Below are 25,072 nucleotides of genomic sequence, written 5' to 3'. Positions count from 1 at the left end.
ACAGATCCTAATTACTATAAAACAAGCCACTTCATGCACCAACTTGCTTGTAGAACCTGTTGAATGAAAAGCTTGCTGATTATTATGCAAAGCCTATAGAAATGTACAGAGAAACAACTTTACAGAAAGACCAACATTGTTGTTTTCATGTTTTTTAATCTTTAGTTCTTGTTTGTCTGTCTATTTCAACCAACTGCTAGCTCAAAACAAAATTCTTCTCATCATCCCGCCAAAAATAATACATAAATAGAATAATAAATAAATAAACAACCCAACTTAACATCCCAGTTACACACCCATAGCAGTATAACTATTCAACATCAACTCCGCTCGAATTTACAACCAAAATACGTTTTAGACAATGTTCCGTTTTTGGTATCATCAACAACATCATACATTTTTAAGTTAAGTGAATTTCTGTTGCCAAGGCAAAGAATTTGTTGTGGATTTGCGGACTTTTGCGTTTAAGAACAGAAAAAAACTGACATCAGAGCAAATGTTAGAGTAATGACAGCCCTCACAGAAATGTTGTGGAGTTTAAAAAGAAAAACTCAAGTAAAGTACAATTACTCACAAACTGTATTTAAGAACACTAGTTAAGTTATTGGAATTTGTTATGCTACTGTCTACCACTGCTTTATATATATATATATATATATATATATATATATATATATATATATATACTATTAACTATTCAATTGAACTTGAATAATATAGAAGTAGAGAGTAGAAACAGTAACAGAAAGCAACGAATGAACAAGGAAATAAACATGCGACGCTAGGGGTTCATAGAAAAGTAATTGATACAAATACGAACTGAAAATAGAGCAGTAAAATAATATTTAAAATAATAAATATGTAAGATAAACAAAGCTAAAGTATTTGTCTATCATTGCTTTTGACAGGTACCAGGTCTAAGGACACGTCAGACTAAGCATGTGGGCATCCGGCGGTGCAGTGGAAAATGAAACAACAAGACAAATCTTCATGAAAGGGCCTGCTTCGTAAAAAAAACATCTGACATAATGAAGAAATTCAGTAACTGAAAAGGTTTTATTGTGATTGACTGACAGAAAAAAAGTCGCACTGCTTGATCAGATCAGATGTGCAATAGGCGGGTTAAAAGCCACCAAAGGCAGATTCTATTGGTTAATACTAATTACCGTGTCCGTCCGTGCTTCCCTCTGCAAATCACCGCTCACGAGGGAGGGACCGCGCGCCCCTCTCTGCTGCTCATGACGTCAGCAGCAATCAGCGGTCGCTGAGCAGTAACGGTAGTATCGAGAGGAACAAGCAACGATGGTCGTCATCAAGGAGTAGTAAGTGCTGTGTTTCTGTTTAAACTGTTTTCTTGTTGTAAATACTGCTGCAACAGAATGGCTGTTATAACGGATTCGGTTAGGCTGAGCAGTTTTAAAGCGGTTTGACACAAATGAAAACTTTCCGTGTTGTCTCAGTGTCTGTGTCAAACACACGAGGGAAGGGTGGGATTGCTTGAGAGCTGCTGTGGCCTACCGGCGTTGACAGCGGCGCGGCACTGTGTGACAGCTGCTGTTATCTCACAGTTTCTCAGGTGTTCGCTTGAAGTAGCTGGCTTTTAAATTTGTCAGTCTGTGGTTTGTGTGTATGTGTCTTGCGCTCTCGCGTTATAAAACTTCAACTAACTTGAGCTACAAAGCCACCTCTAGCTCACCAGATGCTAATGCTAGCTAACCTGTAGCGTTGACATTAGCTAAGTTACTTAGCTAATGTTATCTTTGCAACACTGACACACAAACTTGTGGTGGCGCCCAATAATCTTACCCACGATAAGAGACTTTCATTAAAAGGCGATTTCACTAGCTGTCGTGTCAAACCAAGTTTTATCAGTCAACTAGCCTGCTAGCGGTAGTAGTATTTAGGTTACGTTAAGTAGCGGTTAGCTGTGAGTCATAAAGTTGGATGTAAAGATGCTCGTGTTGACAGTGAAGAGGTAGAAAAATATGTCGATCCATGGCAGTAAATTAGTAATAATTTTCGGAACACTTTTTTCAAACGTTTGCCTGCGAGGTTGGGAAATGAAAGGGTGCTAGTTTTTAACTTTGGTTCAGTTAGTGTAGGAATTAATGCTTTTTCATCAAGCCGGAAGTGTCTTGTAATTTTTTTCTCCTCCAGACTGTAGCCACCCACCATCCTAATCACAAATTTGCTTTTTCATAGCCACGACATGCTGGACTCAACATTTTCATTTATTGTGTCTTTGACTAAATGTCCTCTGTTAACGTCAGATTAAGTTTTATATACAGTTTCTCGTGCTCAACTGAAAATAACGCTTTTAAAACTGCAAAATAAAGCCCTGGAGCACACGTGACAGTAGTCTCATAAATCAGATTATAAGGATGTTTCGTTTAACACAAACGGAGGCTTTATAGTTTAAGAAATAAGATTGAACGAATTGTAAATAAACAAATGCCACCAAACCTTATCAAGGAGATCAGCAATGTTTATAACAAATCCCAGATTTGGTTAATGCCCTTTGTGTTGTTTGATAGAAAGTTAGAAAGATTAGTGTTGGCCCTTGAGGAACTCTGTTCCTGTCCGTGCTGTATTCCTATTCAGTTTGTGTTTTTAATTTTACAATGTGACCTATGACCTTGTATTTCTGTATATTATGACCCCTTATTTGTACTCAAGTGGTTGTGATTTAGGCCTAATTGGCAATTTTTAAGTCCATGACTTTGGTGTAAAAACTCTGTTGTTCATTTTGGTAGTATCAGTGTATACATCAGTGGATGGGGATGCTGGTTTTAATTTTGCATGCCACAGAAATTCTTCAATAAACAGACTAGACTTATGTAAACACATGCAGCTACAGTGTCTAATTCCATAAATATTACACAGCAGCATTACTTTTAACATGATCAGAATTTCAGATGCACCTCAGCACTGCATCAGAGTACCTATGTGGTCAGCAGAAAAAGACACTGAAATTCTGAAACTGGCGTAACCTTCTATAATGCAAGGGAGCACTCACAAAAGCAGTGTTCCATATAGTGGTCTTCTAAAGTGCTGTTGCAAATTACATCTAATTTTTCATACCACTACTCCTCATTTACTCGCTATCTGGTCAAGGTCATTTTTCAGACTTGAGAACCATCATGATGTGCAATGTGCCCTTGATTGTGTCAAAAGTCAACATCAGTCATCACCAAGTCTCACTTTAGAGGTGGCAGTGGCCTTGTTTCAGCAGCCTGCATAAATAATACATCATCCCTCATTGGGTGTCATTGTGAAGATCAACTTAATTTTAGTACAAGTTAAAAGAGTAGTCTTAATTCTGGCCTTTATGTGAAATCTCTTTGTCATTGGTTCCCACAGCTTATCATCAATATCATCAAAAGAGCACAATCATCATGGGTTAAAAAAGTGCAGCCAGAATTACATCACTGTGGGATACAGCCTTGCTTCAGATTTATGCTTTGAGAGAACGTCCTCTGCCTGTTTTTTTTTACTCTTACACTGTGTGGTTAGTGGTCATAGACTGAAGCTTCATGTTCAACAGGGTAAGTGATGCAATTGGTTTGGGCATGCCGCACCCTGAAGCAGAAGTCTGCTGGGACATGAAAAAGAAAAGTTGCAGAGTACTTAAACTATGCAAACAGTAAACACTGCATTTAGATCTCTTGTCCAAAAGATTGCCTTTTCTTTTTCAGAAAGCCATACCTGTGTGGCACATTTGTTGTTTTTAGGCAATGTTTCTGGTCCAAAATAGTTCATATTATTTCCTTTATTCCTTTTGCTCTCACGTTTCTTTTCAATGGATTTTTCTTTATGTATTGACCATAACCAAGCACAGCTTCACTCAGATACAACTACTCTGGTCGAGTGATAGGTTCCTCTTATCGTGCTGAAGTCAGCAGTGTGTCAGACTGGGTAGTAATAGTTTTTATGTCACAAAGAGTGACCGCAACTGGCTTCCTGTTCCTTAGCAGTGACAGGGTTTTTTTTGCATTGTTGACGCTATATCTAATGCATGGCTATGGCATTACTGCTTCCTCCAGTGTTTTGGTTCTGTTTTTTTATTCATTATGGAGTTTTTATCATTTGAGTGTTTCGTACATTTTGGAACATGGTCTAAACTAAATCAATTGAAAGGAATTGTGTTTATGCTCCTTCGTCCTGCGTAATGTTGTTTTTGGAGGTAATGTTATACTTGTTTACTTTAAAGTAAAATAGTAGTGCTTCTGGCAGAAATGCTTATTGAGCAGTGTTCTTTAAAAACAGGTGTTGTGTGAATGTTACCACATTTCTCTCTCTTTTGCAGCCGTGTGGTTTTACCCTGCAGTGTCGAGGAGGTGAGTAAACAGTTTTATTTTCTCGTGTTATTATTACATTGACAAAATATGTAATGTTGTAAATACTATAGCTGTTTTTTCATATCAGAACGTCTACGTTCTACCTAATTTCTCATACTTTTCACCTATATCTTTCTTCATTATAGATGACAACAAATTTAGCTCAGGTGTAGTGACAGACTCCATTTATGCCAGTCAGTGCAGAAAATGTGAAATCTTAGTTTTACCTTTCACACACACAATTGGTCAATTTTCACATTTAAAGCTATAGCTGGTAACCTTTATCAAAATATAATTTTGTAATGTTTTCTTTAATTGTCACTACACCCAGCTAGCTTTGAATGGCATTTGCCAGAATCCTCTGTGGCTAAAGGAAAACAGCCAATCAGAGCCAAGGATGTGACACAGTTGTCAATCACTGCTTGTGAACTGCAGTCGAACTTAGCAGTGTTGATCAAATATGATTAAAGGTTCTGTTTCTGCATGGCCTATTGTTCACCTCAAATGTTTTTAGACACATTAATACCTTAATAGTAGCACTGGATTTCTTTTAATGAAAAAACAAAAAAGAAAGACATTCACCCCAGGGGTCAATGGATATTGTTTTTTTTAGGGTCAATAACAATACTTATTAGTAGTTAATGAGACCAGCAACAGAAATTGGGAACCAATATACACAAAAATCTTTCTGTCAACTCCAACACAAAACATCGTTTGAATGCCTTTGGCAAATTTTAATCAAAACTAAGACTTTCAACGTCATACAGCTCCTATATAAAGTTCCTATCGAGTTTCTTTTAGAAACTAAATAAATAAGAATAGCTCCCTGAGGTTTTACAAGGTACTTTTTAATTAATGTATTTTATTGGCAGTCACTGAAATAAAAATACCAATACAGATAATCAGCAAAATGCCAAATATTGGCACAGATTATTGGCCCTCTGATAATCTGTCAGCCCCAAATTTACACTATGAATTGTTACTAAAAGTTGTAAAAAAAAAAAAAAAAAAAGCTAGAATGCAACAATAACTCTCAATTTTCTCAGACAAAACCTGCGACTATGTAGATTTAGTGACAGTTTCAGCAAATATGACAAAAAGGTATTTTCATGAAATTTGCTAACTAAAGTTTTAATGAAAGAAGTAAAATAAATTGATAAATCGATTACAGACATTTTACACTTGTAACCCTATTCATGTTTACTGTCAGTGTCACATGCCGTAGAATCTGATGATCCCTTATTTGGGCTCACAGTGTGTCACACAGTTGTAGTTTGTAGGATTTACAATTAGTCTTGTTAATGCACCTTTCTTAAAAATAATTGCGTTATCCTCACAGAGATTAGAGGCTTTGAGTAATGACTGTACTACTGTCTTATCATTTCCAGTGTTTGGCTTCTGGTTGCATTTTAAGGAAACCAGCCTCATCCAAAAAAGGATCATTTGTAATTCTTATGAGGGTCAGGATTTGTTCCCTGTATTTATAAAGGTTTATGTCATGAAGCCCAGACTCTCGCCCTGCTGCCTTTTATGGTGATAGAATCTCTTGGAAATTAGTACCGCATTTTAAAGCTCATTCCAAATAATTGAAAAATAAGTGCAGCTGAAATATCAGCAAACATCCACAGTCTGTTGTTCAAACATGATAACATGCAACATTTGTTAACTTGGCATGCAGAATGTGGGGTACATTTAAAGTCTGACATGCAAATACACCGCCCAGATTATGGCTGCTTTTCACTGCATTTTGATTTGGAAAGATGACAGTTTAATAAAAAAAACACTACAGGTCAGACATGGGCTTATTAAACAGTTCAGTTCTTTATTAGTTTTTCTTGGCACAATATATAAATCTACAATCAGTTGGAGGAACAGCAGGACAATAACACATCTTAATTAGTTTATTTTGGCTTCTATGCTCAATTTGAAATCACAAATCAAGTGTTTCATGCGTTTTGTCTCCCTAATCACAACCTACAATGGTTCCCAACCTGGGCTTTGGGAATCCAGAAGAGGCCCCCAATAAATTGTGAAGGGTCACTAAATATTTAAAAGAATAAGAAGATTAATTAATTTATAGGCTATGCAGTGCTGTCAAAGTATATGCAACATGTTGCTGTGAGCTTTGATTGAAGAAAAACACACATTTGGTGGAAAAACACACATTTGGTATTGACTGAAATAAAAATAATGATTAATCAATCATTCATTTTACCAAAAATCAATTGAGGAAAGTGCTTTAAATTTGCAACCCTAGTTTGCAGACAAAGGAAGGTGGGGACCCATTGGCCTAAAACTGAAAAACAAAGATAAAATGCATAGAAGAGAAAGAATTGACCATCTCACATCATTGACATTGCTTGCAATTCTGGTTAATGATTCACACGCAGCTGGTGTTAAATGCATACATGGAATACAAATGCTGTTCATACCCGTTACTTACCTCAGAACTTGTTTAAGAAAAAAATATGTTGTATACTTCTTTAAACCTGGAGCATCAGCAAGTCGGTTTAGGCCAGTGTTCATTTGATATTACGGATGACTGTTGTGTTATGGTTATGTTTTTTGTGTTACAGTATCAAGTGGGACAGCTGTTCTCTGTGGCTGAAGCAAGTAAAAATGAGACGGGTGGTGGTGAGGGCATCGAGGTAATCAGGAATGAGCCCTATGAGAAAGATGGCGAGAAAGGACAATATACACACAAAATCTACCACATAAGGAGGTTTGTGTCTTTTTTTTTTTTAAATCAGATTAGTTTTATTTCAGTAAGTGCCCTTTGTATATTGTATGTAATGGCATCAAGCTTCCAGGCAGTGGCAGTGTTGTCCTATCTTTGTTGTGAAGCATTTCAAGTTCTGTTTTCCACCTGTACAATTTTTCCTCTAGAACCTCTGATAACTGAGGCAATTTGTCTCCCCTTCCCTTTTCTCCACTTGCATCTGCCCGTTCCCATCATCTGTACCCACCCTACAGTAAAGTCCCCGCGTTTGTTAGGATGATTGCCCCTGAAGGCTCCTTGGTATTCCATGAAAAAGCCTGGAATGCCTACCCCTACTGCAGAACCAGTGAGTCCCCCTCCCCATATCACTTTACCTTTGCTTTACCCTGAAACCCTTAGTCCTCTCCATTGTTAAATACACTTGTGTTATTTGCATCATGTTCATGTGTTTTCTGTTGGTATGAATTTATAATGTTTGTTTTTGGTTTTATCAGTAACGATGTTTTTTTTCCCCCTTTTCTCTTCATGCCTAACCTTGATCCAGTTGTGACGGTAGGTATCCTTAAATGGCTTTTGTTTTGCTGTATTTCTCTTACCTGTAGTGCTATCTAACAGTCTAGGTTGTTTTGGTATGAGTTGCCAGGTGTTGGAGATACGAGCCATAGAGATGTCTGCCCTCTCTCCAATGTACTGGAACAAGATGGTGGTGTGGTGCTCAAAGCGGCAAATAAATAATTTTGAAAAACTCAACAGGAATGTCTTCTTCTAGAAAACATGGCCCGGTTACTCAGAATAATTAGACCTTGTTGTGGGAAGTTTCTCTCTACCCAAGTACACCTAATAACTATATCACCGTGCAGAAGGAAGTGTGCGTCTACTGCGAGCTCACCTAGCATCACTGAATAGCTAATGTTACACTTCAGTCGAGGAGGACACCAATGATGTTTACATCTGGTGTTGTCATAAGTATGAGCCTCTTGTCCATGAGTAGATCCACGCTGCCTTCTGGCTGGTGGGTGTAGTTCTGTAGAAAGAAAATACATCCTATATGAAACTGCTCACAACAAGGTCTTAAGATTATCTTTAGTGACTGGGTCATGATTTCTGGTAAAAGACTTTGGCTGTTGAATTTTTGAAATGTGTGTTTTTTTGTTGTTTTGTTTTTTAGTGCGCTTTGGGCACCACAAGGTTTTTGGGGTTTTTTTTTCAACAGACGGCTAATATCTTCAGTGGTGTCTCTCAAAATGGATACTTCTGTAAGTACACTTACATGTAGTACCCTGTGTGCACTATATACTTGTGTAGCGCACACATTTTCAAAGGGTTGTGTCTTCTCAAATCAAACATGGCTGCTGTGCATTTGACAGAAACGACCATCGCAACATTTGACAGCATCCGGGTGGAGAATTAGCGCCAATAGTTGACAAACGCTTGTCCCTCACCAAAGTATATACTTGCTCTTACTGCTTGCCATCTCAGGCGACATCTTCTGTATTTATATATTTATTGAATTAAAAATGAACATGCTTTCATGGCATGCTTCTGTAACTCTGAATATCTGTAGCTGATACAGCAGAAATACTGAGTTAATGACAGCTGCCACATTTTGTGAACATTTACAACTTGTCAAGAATCTGACCCCAAACATAATCCTAAAATTCTCTTTAGTGAAGATGTCAATTTATCATGCATAAACACCAAACATACTGTAACCTTTTTTTTTTTTTTTAGATTATTTTTTAGATTATTTATTGCCTTTAATAGACAGGACAATTTAAGCGTGAAAGGGTGAGAGAGAGAGGGGGCGACATGCAGCAAAGGGTCGAGGGCGGAATCGAACCCGCGGCTGCTACAGCGAGGATACAACCTCTGTATATGCCACCAGGTGCCCCACATACTGTAACTTTATGCATAGATTGTATAGTTTACGCCCCAACTGTGTAACATCAGTGATTAATGATCAGACAACGGTATAGTTGTACTATGCTTCTGTGTTCACAGCAGTAGTCAGCCAACCTTTCCTAAGTTTGAAATGTTTGTGGTCCTGCCCCTTTGCCACGTAGACAACATGGCAACCAGTAAGGGTGAGAAGTGGCCAACGTTCCGTAATTTTTTAAATTTTAAGTGCACTACTTAAAATAATACAGAAATTTCTGATATGAGACAACACATCATTCAGCAGCTCACACCAAAACAATCTACACTGACAAGTAGCACTGCAGGTAAAAGGTTAAGTATGTATTTTTAATTTTTGTGTGAACTGTCCCTTTAATTCATTAAAAAAAAAATCCCTCTATTTAAATTGTTTCCACAGTCTTTCTATACATTCAGTTCTGTAATATCCTGTCATACTCTGATTTCTCCCTCCAGAATGAGTATATGCAAGACAATTTCTTCATTAAGATTGAGACATGGCACAAACCAGACCTTGGAACACAAGAAAATGTGAGTACCTCTGCATCTTATCAAGCAAATATTCATTTGAACATCGGACTTAAGTTTGTGTGCTCTTTTTACAAATGTTTTATTGTTTGGTTGTTTAGGTGCACAAGCTAGACAGCTCCACGTGGCAAAATGTATCTGTTGAACCCATAGACATCGCAGACAGAAGTCAGGTGTCCAATGCTGTAAGTAGAAACTCTTTAGGCACACTTCCACTGTAAGATAAAACACAGTTTGGCGCCTTCATGTGGGTGATCCTGATCATTACCGGGCTATCAGCTAAACCCAGTCCACTTTACATGAGTAATGTTCAAATGGGAATTATTGATTTATTTTTGATCTGCAGTAATCTTATCATTTCATTTACTTTTGTGACGTTTTTTGCAAAGTCAATTTCTATGGAGACAGAATGTCAATGTTGGTTGATCTCAGAAGTTTTGGAGAATCAATAAATGGGAACAGAATTTCAACTGATAAACATAAACATAAGCATTGTCACATTTACAACTGTATGTATCCAACAGATCAGCATTTGATTTTGTCTGTGTTTATCAGTTATTTTGGTGGTCTAAATGTTAGAGTCTAAATGAGTCTAGGACAACATTTTAAAAGAGAGATTTTATTCATAATTAATTGGAAAATCCTGCAAATAATCACATTAGTTTAGCTGAATCTACCAATGTTTGACATTTTTTATTTGACAGATTACCTCAACAAGTTGGCAATATTTAAATTGTTGATTAATATACTGTTGATCATCTGAGAAATTAACTAAGTGTTCCACTTACTTTTCTACTGAAATTGATATACGTTGCAATGCAGAATATTTTTAGATGGTTTTTGAACCCACTCACCGAACAGTACTGGAATACTTTGATGTACTTGTTTTATCAAGTGGAACAAGTGGACCCAAGGTGGTAAATTGAATAGTGTTTTAGTAAAGACCTGGAAGCAGAAAATCACATTAGACAGTTGGAGTCGATTGATTTAGTAATTTAATTATGTTTTGAATAAATATAAATTATCTGAAATATCAACACCAGCTCAAAATCTTCATGAAACATTTAAAGAATCTAAACTCAAATTGAGCATCCTAAGATTGGCTCAGTAATATTTCAAAATATAAATATGGGTTATGATGCTCATGAAATCTCTGAAATCTTATTTGAAGATGTTACACATTATTGCTGTTATTTGACATCACATTGCCTCATTTCACTGTGGCTGTGGCTGTGTATGTGAGGCTATTTGGCTGAGAAGCATTGGTTTCTGTGTGTGTACGTGTTTGTTTGCGGTGGGTAGTTAACGAGGCGGAGGTGTTTGCCTTGCTGGAGGAGTGTGTTGTGTCTGAGGACCCTATCAGCCCTCAGCCTCAGGCATGGCTGCAGGGCCTGGGGCGTACCGCCAGCACAGATGAGTTTGTTAGTGTAATTAAGGCTCACAGTGCTTCGTATGCCGGAACTAGACAAATACACACGACACAAACACACTCGCGCTCTAACACACACTGTTTTACTTGTGGAGTAGCTCCTTTTCGTCTACCACGGCATATCGATTCACAGACCTCATTAGTGCAGCACAGTGTATTGTTATAGTGATGGAGCTCTCAGCATTAAAACAGCCAAATTATTGTGTGCGTGTGTGCATGTGTGTCTGTGTGTAAGGGCGGGTTTCTATCTCTTTCCACACGTTTGGCACCCTCCTGTTGGCCGATAGCCCTGAAAAGTAGCTTTTAGCTGCAGGCGCATCATGATTTATTTAAAATTGCTGGGCCCTTGAGCTGTTGATAATTTGAAAGCCATTTCATTTATTTGAATTACCATTTCTCTGGCCTGTTTTCTGAAGTCAACTTTGTCATGTGCTCATGTGCTTGGCGTGTGCGCTCAGTAATTTTCTGTATGCTTTAAAAAAAATCATTTTTGTCATGGGACCAGCTACCTTACATACAATGGGGAATAAGTGGTTAGTTCACTGAAATGGGTTTAGCATAATATGATATATGTGATATATGATGATATGGTAGGGTGAGTGTAAATTTATATATAATATATATATATATATATATATATATATATATATATATATATATATATATATAATATATAGTGAGTGTAATGTGGTGGCACAGTAACAGCACCTGTACTTGGACACTCACACACACGCACACGCACACACGCACACACACATCAACAGAAACTTGCAACAGCACACATGCAGGTAAGTGTAAGCACAATCACATATATGAACTGGCACCAGTGTCGCCCTAATTAAACAGATGTTGCTGGTGCTGTCAACGTCTCACAGACAGTCTTTTATTTCTTAGCCACTTAAGCCTGAGTTGTGCACTGGTGTTGCTGCATGACATTATCACCAGGGGGGTGTCAGGGTTTGGGGAATGAGTACGGTACTCTTTGGCCTTTCAGTGGCAGTGACTGCTGTGCTGCTTAGTTTAGAGCACAGTGAGTGAGCAGCAATGTAGGACAAACATGCCACCATTTCTATAGCCTACTGAATGCCACGATGAAATAAACCTTTCTTTAGTCTGACGTTATGTTGTAAAAAATATTTTTGCATCAATGGATATCAATTCTGAATGTCTGCAAAGGTTTCAATACTTTTTTTCTGCTGGTACCAGCTGCGCTTTCTCACTCTCTCTTGTTTGTTAATGTTCACTACAGTCATTCTGATGTTCTCTGCTACTAACCACTGAAAGAGAAGTAGTAGTCATCATGTTATAGCTTTGTTGTATTTATTTTTGAATAAAATAAATACCTTTTATGCCCTCAATGGTATTGAATATCAGTATTTTTCACTGTGGCTTATTTGGGGTCTGTTGTTGTTGTTGGATTTAGGGGGATAAATTGGAAATACATATAATATAATATAATATAATATAATATAATATAATATAATATAATATAATACGAATGTTTTCTTTGGTGTATAATCACCTAAAATTAAGAATTGTTGTTGTTTTTTTACCTTAGAATGAGCCATTTAGGAGCAGGTCCTCGTCCACAGAGATCGCCATGTTGCATTGCCATGTTTCTACAGTAGCCCAGAACGGACAAACCAAACACTGGCTCTAGATAGGCTCTTTCATGTTTTCTTGTTGGCCGTAGAATTAGCAGCCCCTCTGCGACGAGTAAAAAGGAAAAACCCTGATTTATTAATGTGAAACTGCTTTATTCTGTGTTTTTTCCAGTTTGAATTTTCCGGTTCTGTGTGTTTTTTCCGGTTTGAATCACCTCTGCAGATAATTGGGCTTCCGGTAAAAGCATGTTAAACAAAGAACATTATAGGAATCCTAACCGTGACTTGATGCTTGGCACATGAGAAAAGTGTCAGCTTGTTGCTGTCGACAATCCTCAGTGCTAGATGGCACTAAATCTTATGAATCCTACACACTTCTCCTCTAAGATAGAAATTCCAGAATCGCTACTGACAACAGTTTGGTGCTTTTTTTCTCAAAATTGTGATTAAAATGTCATATCATAACATACTTTATTTTTATTTTGTACACTTTTGTTGCAAAATAAACCAAAACACTTATTTATTGTGCAATTCATGGTGCAGAAGTATTCATGTTTAAACATTAAAGAGCAGAGGTAATCTGTATCACTGAACAATTTGTCTCAGCCAAATATAATGCACTATGTATTGTATTAATTATATAAATTGCTCTCCCTGTAGGACTACAAGCCAGATGAGGACCCTGCCAAGTTCAAGTCAGTTAAGACCGGCAGAGGACCCCTTGGGCCCGCCTGGAAGGTAATGTTCTTGTGAGCTGTGGAAATTACATACACATTCACACCCAAATGGCAATTAGGGTTTAATTCTGTATACCAGACTTTTTAAAGAGGGGTTATACCTTTTCATTTACTAAGACCCCGGTCCATAACTGAAGTTTTCCATTTTTACCATTCTAATTGCAAAGACCTTGCATAATTCTTTGAGAAAGGTTTTCCAAAACACTAAACAAAGTAAGGTAGGTCATAACAAAATGGAAAGAATAAGGAACATCTGTGAATCTGTCTAGAGCAGACTGTCCTCCCCACAGAGAGACCTGTGCCAACTCCAAAGAGCCTACACGGTTCTATGGCTGCATTGGGAGACACAAGGCTTTCAACAATTGTGGGAGAAACCCTGAACAAATAAAAACCCACTGTTAAAAATAAAACCATTTAGGCTGGTTTTGCCAGAAGGTATGTGGGAGATTGTCAAACTCAGTGGAAGTAAGTGCATGGGTCTGAGAACCCAAGACTGAGCTTTTTGTGTGGTTTTTGGTGGAGGCAGCGTCATGCTGTGAGGGCGCTCCTCTGCAGCAAGTCTTGGAAGTCTTAAGGTGCTAAAGGGGCAACATACAGGGGAATCCTTGAGGGGAAACCTGCTGCCGTCTGCAAGAGAACTGCCTCTTGGGAGAAGATTTTTTTTTTCCAGCAAGCCCCAAAAATAAAGCCAAAGTTACACAGGGAATGCCCAAAAACAACAACGATCATGTCGTACAGTTACAGAGTCAGAGTCCAGACCTCAATCCAATCAAGAGTTTTTGTCTGGACTTGGAAAAATGCTTTTTACTCATAGTCCCTTTGCAGCTTGACGGGGCGTGAGCAGAAGAATGGAGAGAAATTGCAGTGTCCAGATGTGCAAAGCGGATGCAGACCTATTCGCATAGACCCAAAGCGGTAGACTTGAAACATCACTGCTAAATTTGATATGAAAGGAGCGCATACTTGTGCAATCAGCTATTTTGTGTTTTTATATTACTGTTATTTAATTTTGTGTAGATTTCTTTTCACATAAACACTAAAGAATCATTTTCCACACCAGTGCTATCACCTGAACAAATGTGAACAGCACTGTGAACAGCAGAGCACAGAGCCGGAGTGGGGACGACAGAACTGTAAGGCTGCAGTTTGATGAAGACAAATCACCTCTTTCTCAACCCTAATTGGATGTAATAGAAATTTCTTGTCACTGGGTCAGATAAAGGTTCTACTCTGAGCTCCGTCTGCCAGATTTGTGACAGAAGATGAAGACAGAAATGGGAAAGAAACAGTGTACGGACATTGATTCTAAATTTGACAAGCAGCAGCTCTGTATAAAGACTGATGCATTTTTGATAGAGAGTAATAAGTCAATAAGATGGGAAACTTTGTAGGGAGTTTTGTTGCTTTCCCCTGTAAACCCTGCCGTACCCCACAGCCTCAGAAATGGGTCCTGCTCACTGTTAGAGCACTGAGAATTTCTACTCTGCAGCGGAGCCCTCAAAGTTCACCATGGGAAACTTTCCTCTGCTTCAAGAATTTTCACAGAACAAAGGCAGCCAAACAGCTTTTAAAAAGTATGAATAAAGAAGCACAACTTTTTATTTTGTGTTTTTAATTAGATCACTTTCCCGTCCGCTGTGGACATGGAAAAAGGCTGTTTTTGAAAAGGTGAAAAAAAAGTAGTTATGTGACAACAGAGGCACAATTTCTGCCAGCTTCTCAGAGCAATAAAACTCTTGTCTATCTCTGCATGCACACATGCTTGCATATCGGTACCCTTTGTATTTCTGAAAACTTCTGCTCCTTTGAGTGGGGCACAGAGAGGGAGAGAAGAAATGTCACCGTAAGTGTTTTGATGTAGAATCCGTTTCATGTGAAGTTCTCCTTTAGCGATGACAACTTTTCTAAACCCACTGCAAATTTAGAAATGTTTCTCATTTCCCCTCTCCCGCTCCCTTCCATGATCGTAGCATCAAACGGCAGTGGGATGAGGGTGATTGAGGCGGGTCTGTGGCATTTTCTCTTGGAATGCCGAGCCAGAATGAAGTGATTAATTAAACAGGTGTTCTCGGAGGGAGAGTATGTGTGTTCTGGGGGCGAGGAGGTCCTAGGTGTTAATAATGTAACCAGCTTTGCACCGCGACGCCCTTATCGCTTCGCGAGCACCGTTTTATCTGCCTCCGTGGCCACAAAGGCATGCCTGTCGGGAACGGTGTCGCTGTCAGGGCGGAGGCAGAGAAATGGTCCCTTCATCTGGAGTTTATCCACTTTGCTCTGCCCCAACCCCCCCCTCCTCCTCCTTTTCTTCTCTTCTTCAGAGGGAGGCAGAGTGCAAGCAGCGGATGGATTTAGAAAGTGTGTTGTAGATTAGGGCACTTTTATCTCTGCACAGCACATCTTCATATTGATAATTATTTCAGCAAGCTCCATACCCAAAGCATTATGTATTAATGATTTTCAGCTTTGAATGCAGCCAAGATTAGTCTAAAATAATATTCTCTCAGCCTTCTGCTGTTTTTAGGATTATTCTCTCACTGGAAAGTTTCTGTCAAGTTTTTCTACTGTGTTATTTATTCTGATACTGCGCTTTAAAAAGTGATGGGTAGTAAGTTGTCGTTCTTTTTGCATTTCTTCTCCCAACAGAAAGAGCTGGCTACAAAGACTGACTGCCCAAGGATGTGTGCCTACAAACTGGTCACAGTCAAGTTCAGGTGGTGGGGCCTGCAGGGCAAAGTGGAGAACTTCATCCATGAGGTTTGAGTGATATGTTTACACAACTGAACAGTTGCTTATCCTGGCTCGGGAGCTCGTTCTCAATTTGAGAGCTCCAGTTTGCGGAAGCAGTTCTGTGCCTACTGAATAGTACTAGCACTGGATGATAATTATTGTTTTATGACCTCCAGTGGAAAACTATCATTATAGTATGTTCATTTATATTATTATATATATCACACTGAAACTGACATTGCAATATAATGGAACAAAAGTTTCAATAACTGCGATTTAAAAAACAAAAACATTGGGGGGGTGAAGCCAGAGATAGTGAGTGACTGTGGATGCGCTGAGAGCAGACAGGTGTTTGCAATTGGAGAAGAGAGCCTGTGCTCTTCCTGACCACGGTCTGTAAGGTGAAGCAGGAATGGTTAACAACATATTTACATATAGACGAGTGGTAGAGCCATATTCAGTGTGCACTTTGATCTGTGTGATTTGTTATTATAACTGACTAGAGATCAGTAAAATTTATATTCATTTGTCTTTTATTATTGTTTACACCAGATCTGTTGTTCTGCAGTGTTTCATTGTTCTTTTTTCAGATTTTACTGAAGTTAAGTCATGATGATTACATTACATGTTTACAACACTTGAAATTACAAGTTTTAATTCTTTTGCGATCGAAAGTTTTTACAGTTTAGTAGCTAAATAATGATATTTTATTTATATCAAGTCATTCATCAGTTCTTCTCATTTTATCATAACACATACGCCTGGCTTACATAAAAGAGCACTGTATATGTTGACTATATCCAATTATAGTATCGAATGAAATATTGCTGGTGTGTAGTGAAAAAAGATAAGGAACTTTTCCCAAAAAATTACATACTGAATTACAAACAAAATGTTGGTCTTAAATGAAATTCATAGTTTGTGTGAATTGCTTAATCCTATTTTGAATGTACATATTAAAAAAATACTGTTATGAGTATTGTGGGGTTAATAAATATATTTTAACCATAACAAGACAAACCTAACCAAGACTACTACTATCTCCCTCAGCAAGAGAAGAGAATCTTTACCAACTTCCATCGCCAGCTCTTCTGTTGGATTGATAAGTGGGTGGAATTGAACATGGATGACATCCGGCGGATGGAAGCAGAGACACAGAAGGAACTGGAAGATGTGAGTGCATGCGTAAAATTTCACGATTTCATGCCCACGAAAAAAAGTAAACCTCATGCGTCTGATGTAAATATTATTGGTCAGTGATGGATTTTTGTGCACACAACTGTTTCTAACATCAAGAGCGTGCTGTCTCTCCTCTGCATTCTGACATATGTTCTTCAATTTAGTGAAAGAGTAACTGCACAACAATGTATAAACATGTATAAAGTCTCGTTAGAAAGGTTAGAGCTAGTGCTTTTTGGTCACATTCGCCATTAAACATAAAAGTCACCTGATTTATGACACCTCATAAATGAGAAAACGCTGCACACTCTGACATTAGACACAAAGGGTAGGTTCTCAGTGCTCTAAAACACAGATAACATCATAATGAAAAGGTCAAAACACAGAAAAAGTTGTGTTTTCAAATATACCTGTGTACGTGTGTATAAGGATTAATATTTGCTAAGAGTTTAGAGGAGCCAGCAAAACACTGGTCTAGTTTTTATCCTAACGGAGCTGTTGTCTTCTGATAACTGGACATTAGAGAAGTTTAACAAACAAGGAGTATGGTAGCGTGATAAAACAGGAAGCCCGCTTGAAAATGTTTGATGGCTTAACCCCATTTTTAAGTAATATTTTTGTGTGCTTTTTTCATAGCCTAATCACAATAACTACTTTTGTTGATTATATATGATATTCTCAGAAGAATTAAAGTGGACGAGAAGGATAATGACGTACCCATTTACATCACTGTCTGGCTTCCCAAGTAGTAACCTAAAAATCTAGCCACTTTTTTTGTATTTTATAGTATAAATATTACTTCCTTTAACTCTGAAACTGCATTTCAAAATATAATTTGGGATGCTTTATTGACAACTGAAAGAAAAAAAACCTTTTACAAAATGTTTTCAAGGTTACCTAGTCCTAGCTGCCCTCGTGGCCTTCTTAATCCCTATTTCTGTGATTTCCTGTATTTTCATTTTTGTGTAGATGCGTAAGAAGGGCTCTGTGCGAGGTACAAAGGCTGCGGTCGAGTAGCCAGGCGAGATGTAGATCTCAGTGTTGCTGTGTAAGTTCTTGCTGGTAGAGGCCAGTGTTTTAGATGCTTTGCTGCTTTCTGTGGGGTTTCTGTGTTGCTGCACCCTTATCCTGCCTTCACTCTTTTCTCTTTGGTGTTGTGGAAGGGCTTTTAGTCCACTTTATCTATATCTACACGTGTGTTTATGCCTTTACTTACAACTCCATAGCTCACTGTGAATAAGTAAATCAATAACACCAGATCACACATTGTGTTTACATTATGTTAGAAAAAGTTGAATTAATGTGTCAGTCCAACTAAAACTGGACTTTTAAAGTACGTGTAAACATGTTAGTCCGACTGAAATCGTACTAAATCGTATTTCTCAAAGTCAGACAAACACACCAAGAGAATTTGGTCTGGAGTTGAGCTTCTCTGTCATATATATGCCTCAGTCAGACCTGAACTGGCCTAAGCATTGTGCACATGCTCCAGGTCACCGTGCTGGGAATATTTTTTTGTTTATGAGGAGTGAAGGGGTGGTGCAAAATGGTTTAGGCATTTTAAAATCAATTAGGCACTGGGAAGGGACTTTTTTTTTAATTTATTTTTGTTAAGGTGAGGGACATACAACTTTAAATGGCAATATTTTGTGTTTCTTTTAAATCAAACAAAGCCACACCCCAGCCACCCTCTTTATCTGATAGATAAAGTACAGTCCCATGACAGCACGGAAGCTAAACAATGCACTGCTGTGAGTGGGGCTGCGGTAAAACTCAATATCTCTTTAAGTGCACATTACATTTGAATATTTGCTCCGCTTTACCTAACACAACAGCTACAGTAGACCAGCAACTCTGCCGTTCTGTAGAGTAAAATCACAGTTTTTCTCAACAGAGTCTGGTGTTTTTGATATAACGGCTTTAAATCCCTGTCAGCAAGGGCTGTCTTACTCCAATGTTAAGAGGTGGAAATATTCTAAATACAGCATATACTTAAAATGATATTGATTTTTTTAGGTGGATTAAAACTAATCAATGAAGGCAGAGTTTGCTGAGAGCCTTTGATTATGTGTACATGATGCAGCGGTTTTCTGCTCCCAAGTTATTGTAAATAAACATTGTAATTTGGTCTATAGCATTAACTGTATAAATAATTAAGGTCTATAGCAACTAGCTGAAAGGGGGCATTGCTCCACCTACCATGGCAGAGTCGGACATACTTCAGTCAATATATGAATTCTCCCCTGATGCTTGTATACTGGGACAAGGACAATAGGCCAATTAAATGGCCCTATCAAGCTACAACTAACTCAACTTATCTGTGCATGTAAACGTGAACATACTGTAGGAGAACTATGACGTATGTGTTAGGCCGTCAGGTGTTTTGCTTACGAATGGAAATCTGTGACGGTTTGTATGAGTTGCGTCTGTGTACAAATTCACTATGCAAGTGTTTTGACATCTGGGCAAAGATTTCTCTGAATCACACATGCTATTTTTTAAGAGGTGGCCAGCAGTTAAAAACATGCATGCTCAAGACCAGTACCTGCAAACTAGGGCCTCACGATAGAGGAATACAAGGCAGAGAAGACAAACAGTCCTCTTTTAGATCACAGGCTTTAATTTCTGTGAATCACATTCTCTGTAAAACCTTACTCTTGGAACTACTCTAAATATCAGTCTGGGAACTTTTGGCCGTACAAGGAGAAAAAAGGGAGGAATCCGGGCTGGACTGGCCAAAGCGGGCCCTGCTCAAACATTCCTGGCTTACTACCAACATGCAGCATTCTGCGCTTAGCCCGACCCCCCTTTCTTTCAAATCTCGCCCAATTCAGCATGTGTTTCTCATTTTGCCTTGGAGTAAGTAAACAGGCGGGTGCCATCAAAGAGGGCTGCGGTGAGGAGGCAGACGAGGCCTGAACCTCTGGGCTCAAGGGTTGGCTGGGTCACAGTTGGGACTGTGTGGGACGGCACATACACTGCCATTCAGGCTCTTGACAAGAATGCTCGGGGTGAATGAGAAACACCAAGTTATTGAGATGATGCACCAAAAGTCTGCCTTTTTTTGAGTTCGCCGGTCGGGTGCCGTTGGTGTAGAAGGGGGAGGCATGAGGGACAGAAAGGGCAAGAAAGGGGGGTGGTTTCAAGATGGCTCCTTTCTCCCTCATTAACATACAAATGGAATTCTGCAGTAGAGAAGGAGTCTGTGCTGTGATTGAGAAAAAAGGGAGGGAGGAAGGGGAAAAAGGATGGAGAAGTCGGAGGGTGAATCCTCATGCCATTTCATCAGATCTGTCTATTCCTCTGTTTAGAGCCACTGTTAGTTTGAACTGTTCCATTAAGGTATTCGGCTATCAGATTCTGCCACTAATTGACTTTCCAAAGCCATCAGCCTCAGGGTAGGAGAATTTGAAAGTGATGCTGTTATCTACCTAGAAGACAAACAAGGGGCTTGATAAGGGCTGTTGGAGCAGATTTCTAAGGAAAGGCTAAATATTTCACTTTGCAAAAGAACATTTGTTGTATTTTTTATGTTTTATGATGCAAGAAGTAAAACTCAAGATGCACAATGTTGGATTTTTGCCGATGTCTGACACGCTGATACACAACAACTCATTTTGCCGATAACCGACACCTAATTTTGGTGATCAACAGGTCTGTAGTGGAATTAACATAATATTATTCATACTCTTATCATGATGGCCCACCAGCAGATGGAGACATAAAATGCCATGCCTTTCAGTGTATGTAATATTCATTTATTGTGCAAAATAAGAAAAAAAATCAACACAGGGTTGATGATTCATACATGTTCACTTTGTCATTTATTAAAAAGAAATCGGTTTGGGATATTGGCAGAAACCATCATGTTGTCCGATCCCAATATTTCATTTTAAAGCCAATATCTGCCCATATTGATGACATGTCGATATTATCATGCAGCCCTACTCCAGTTATGCCTATTGGGAGAAAAAATGAACCCAAACCTGTGCGCAGTAACCAGCAACCATTCATTAAGGGTTCCACTGAAATGCAAGCATCCACTAAACCTGCCTCTCACCTGTTCAGCTTACATAAATCTAATGCCGTGTCTGTTTTGCTGTTTCCCCGCAGCTTCGCAGGAAGGGAGAAGTACGAGGAACCACTGCCGCAGAGGACTGAAAAGGATTTTAAACGCCCACGATGACAGCAGCGATGGAGACTGCTAAGAGGGCTCCTTTGGTGCCACCTTTTTAACCAGAACTGATTTCAAGGCTGTGGAGGTGAGAGAGGGGAGGGAGGGGGGGCTCTGCTACCTGCAATCAATAGAGCAGATCCCTGACTTGCACCCAATCATAGACATTCTATACAGCGAGGAATTGATTTCTAGAAACCAACACGATCCGAGCTGATAAGACTCTGGTTAATTTTTATCTCCTTGGCAGAGAAAGGCCAGCTATCAGCATCATGTTATTGACGAGAAGCTTTGTAGAAAGGATTGAACAGGAGCTACTTTGCAGTAGAGATACATTTTAAAAAAAATAATTTGCTTTGATTCCACAGTGGCAGGTGTTGGACCAAATATTTCCTTCTGTTATATTTTGATTTTTCCTCCAAAACATTCCTCACAAAACGATGCCCTGTCTGACCCCTCTTTGTCTCCTCCTCAGTCTTAACTGTACACACTGTGGCTCAGTGGTTTGCATTCCCCGGCATGAGTCTGTCTGTTTGTCATACTCATGTTCCTTCCTGCCACAGCCTCCATTAAGAGATTACTAACACCCTTGGCGCCTTGGCCCATTGTAATTCCCCCCCCCCTCCCCCCACCACCCCACCGTACTGAAAAGCACTGCATCTTATTAACACTGACAATCATGCCCGTACAGGTATTCACTCTCCCGCTCAAACGGATTTAATAGAAAACCCACACACACAAATGCATATGACACATATACATCGCGCATGAGGATAAACATGTGAAGTCATTCTCACACGTCCACACGCACACACCTGCAGGTGTGGATGCCTTTGCAGTGACTGATCTCTTAAAAGCTCAAGCTGGGCAGATCCATGCAAGCTTGTTCAGCTAAAAGGATGTTACTTTGGAAGTGTTTACAGCTCCCACTGATTTTTTTTTAACCCCCTCACACACACACACACACACACACACACACACACACACACACACTCCCTCCCTCCCTATTCTGAAGACGTTCACACATAACATACAACACGGCATTCACCTCCCTCACAGATGTCCCCAGAGAAAAAAAATGCACTGAAAAACAGCCGCAGATGGTGCTACACCCCTCCAGCCTCTGTCACAAGCCAAACTGCAGCGCACTGCTCGCCCCACCTCACCCAGCCTGCCCCCAGAGGCCTGTCTCACTCATCTGGTTCTCCGAGGTAGACAGTTTCCAAAAAGGCCTCTTCTTCTCCTGCTTCATTTTAGGTGTGTTTACAGATTCATGACAGCCTTACCAGTGCCCAGTCAACACCAGCAGCACACTGCTTGCCTTAATCTCCGGACCTTTATACCTATTGGACCTATTATACCTACTGTACCTCTGCTGCCAGCTATTGCTCTAGCTACCTCCCTTGTTTCTGACTGGCAATTTTCCTAACACCGAAAGGTTAGCTCAAGTTATAAGCCTGCTACTTGTTAGGAGTAAATCATGGCAGAGAGCTCCATGAGCAAAGTTGTTTGTGATGACTCTTTATTTTCTTCTCAGTGTAGAATTGCATGTGACTCCCTCTTATCTTTCCCGATGCGTGTCGCAGCGCCTGAGCAAGCGCAATTCCTTCAGCAAGCAAAAATGTGTAAGTTGCAGCCGCAACAGCAAAAGGCTGCAGATTTACATCTTTTCTTCAAGTCACCTGATTGATGGATATGCCATATTAATGACTCTTCAGCTCCTTATTGCACTTTCTCCCCGTAGGCTTCACAATCATGTGGCACTGGCCAACAGTGTTGATCATCACAGCGTTACAAACATATATACTGTAGTACAGGTGGTTTCCTCATTTCATTCTTGTTTTTTGTTGTTTTTTTGGATTTTGTGTCTTAAAAGGACAGTTTACCCCAAAATGATCTTACCATGCATTTTGACAATCTAAATAGTTTTGTTGTGAGTTGTTGAGTGTTGGAGATATGGGCCGTATAATATATATAATATAATATAATATAATGCACGTGTCTTTTTGTGCAGTGATATGGTTGCTGGGTATATTTTGGTAGAAAGAAAATAGTTCCTACATGAAACTGCTCACAGCAGGGCGTGTGGATTATATTGAGTCACCGGGTCATGATTTCTGGTGAGAGACATTGCTTTTCAGTTTTTCAACTGTTTTGAGAGAAGACCGACGTCTCTATAGCTGATATCTGTAACACTGCAACTCGTAACAAAACGGTCAAGAAGGTAAGAGGGAAAATATTTATTTTTGTTTTTGGGTTGAACTGTCCTTTTAAATTGTATAACAGGAATTGTGGGTTTGTTTTTAGAGATCTATTTTCCTTTCAAAACCAATGTAATGATCAATGTTCAAAGATCCTAATGTTTTTATTGTCTGTATTGTATGAGGGAATGTGATCCACTTCCTCAGTAATGGGTTATTGGCTTGTCCAAAGAGTGCGAATGGATTTCTGATTTGTTTACATGAATTCAGCAAATGTAGGCTGGTAACATAGGAAAACTGGGAAGCAATTATCTGAGGCAACATTTTTCTAAACGACAAAATCTTCTCAGGTGAACAATACGACACGAGGATCTGTTTCGATATCGTTGCTCATCAGTTGCCCGAAACAATTGACTTCCTTTCGCCATACCATATCCTTTTCTGTGGGAGATATGGTAATACAGTGTCAACATGATGGGACATGGTTGTAATATAGCCTGTTTCGATTGATCACAGTATATGAGACAGCCAGGCGGCCTTTGTTACCGCATTGGAATTGTATGCATATGTCTCAAAGAGTGAAAAGTGTGAAACAAAAGGTCTTCAGTGTAATCAATGTTTCCAAGTCTGTCTTAATGATTCCTGCTGTCTGTTGAATAGAGAAGCCATTGGCTAAAGAGAACAACCTAAATCAATTGTTTACCATCTGTCAAGACAATGTTATGGGGGAGAGGAAGTACTCACAAAGCAAACTGTACAGTCTTATTCTAATTTATGAAATCTACAAGTGTTTCATTTCTGAACTGCTCGCTTTTTAAATGTTTCTGATCAGCTTTGAAATTCAGGGGACATGGTAGTGAATGTATGATATTTTGTGCCTTTTCTTTCTGAGATCTTGTCGTGTGCCATTAAGTCTACGTATTGTATCTAAATATAAAATAAATTTCGTCTGGAAAATAAATTTCGGATTGTGGTTCTGTTGTCTGATTTTAAACAGGTGCTTGTTAGATACTGAAGGCGAAACCTAAGGGTGATGTGATAAGACTTTCTTTTTGCGTTCATATTTCATTTCTAAAGGTGATAGTTTGGATGAAGAGATATACCAGTGTCTCGCTGCTATAGATGCAAATCAAAGACATAAGTGTTCGAATTTTATCAGCTACTGTATACTTAATATTAAAGTTAAACACCACTGAATTCAATGCATTGACATGTTTTACTTTGAAAACCATGTACCTCAATTTGTTTGCTCTGAATTCACCTCTTTGAAATTAATTAATGTAAAATTTAATTAATTTTACACATTTGCACATTCACAAGCTGAATTGTAGTGTATTTATCCAGTGGTTATGAGTTAAGATCCAAAAATTAAATTTTGAGAATTTCAAAAATTCTAGTTCAACATTATTTTTTATTTTTTTTAAATTAAGATTTTGCAAGTTTGGTCGATTTTTAAACGGATTTGAGTGTCCAGATGTGTTTTTTTTTTTCACTGCAAATTTGATTGGACAAATTGAGATCCC

General features: G+C 38.8%; 1 protein-coding gene across 2 annotated transcripts; it reads left to right on the top strand.

Moving 5' to 3' along the window:
* The first annotated feature begins 1,190 nt into the window (after positions 1-1,190).
* On the top strand, positions 1,191-24,510 carry LOC121944095 (phosphatidylinositol transfer protein beta isoform-like). 2 transcript variants are annotated; one of them, XM_042487769.2, is made up of 12 exons: positions 1,191-1,322; positions 4,307-4,337; positions 6,914-7,059; positions 7,311-7,402; positions 7,601-7,608; positions 9,427-9,501; positions 9,600-9,683; positions 13,192-13,269; positions 15,912-16,022; positions 17,046-17,168; positions 18,144-18,222; positions 21,288-24,510. In XM_042487769.2, the coding sequence occupies exons 1-11, from the start codon at positions 1,303-1,305 to the stop codon at positions 18,189-18,191; spliced, it is 816 nt and encodes a 271-aa protein (XP_042343703.1). In that variant the 5' UTR covers positions 1,191-1,302; the 3' UTR covers positions 18,192-18,222; positions 21,288-24,510. The 2 variants fall into 2 exon arrangements, with proteins under 2 accessions (XP_042343703.1, XP_042343702.1); XM_042487768.2 differs by lacking the exon at positions 18,144-18,222.
* The last annotated feature ends 562 nt before the right edge of the window (positions 24,511-25,072 follow it).

The sequence above is a fragment of the Plectropomus leopardus genome, chromosome 4 (assembly GCF_026936395.1).
Source record: "Plectropomus leopardus strain MGB_pleo_1.0 chromosome 4, ASM2693639v1, whole genome shotgun sequence".
In the NCBI taxonomy this organism is placed as follows: Eukaryota; Metazoa; Chordata; class Actinopteri; order Perciformes; family Serranidae; genus Plectropomus; species Plectropomus leopardus.
Note: the sequence above shows the minus strand (reverse complement) of the source record. Positions and strands in the feature narration are given on the sequence as shown.

Excerpts from the sequence above, each read along its gene's own strand:
- LOC121944095 (XM_042487768.2), top strand. The coding sequence starts at position 1,303 with ATGGTCGTCATCAAGGAGTA. Across the intron at positions 1,323-4,306 it reads ATGGTCGTCATCAAGGAGTA|CCGTGTGGTTTTACCCTGCA; the intron begins GTAAGTGCTGTG and ends TCTCTTTTGCAG. Across the intron at positions 16,023-17,045 it reads TGGAGAACTTCATCCATGAG|CAAGAGAAGAGAATCTTTAC; the intron begins GTTTGAGTGATA and ends TATCTCCCTCAG.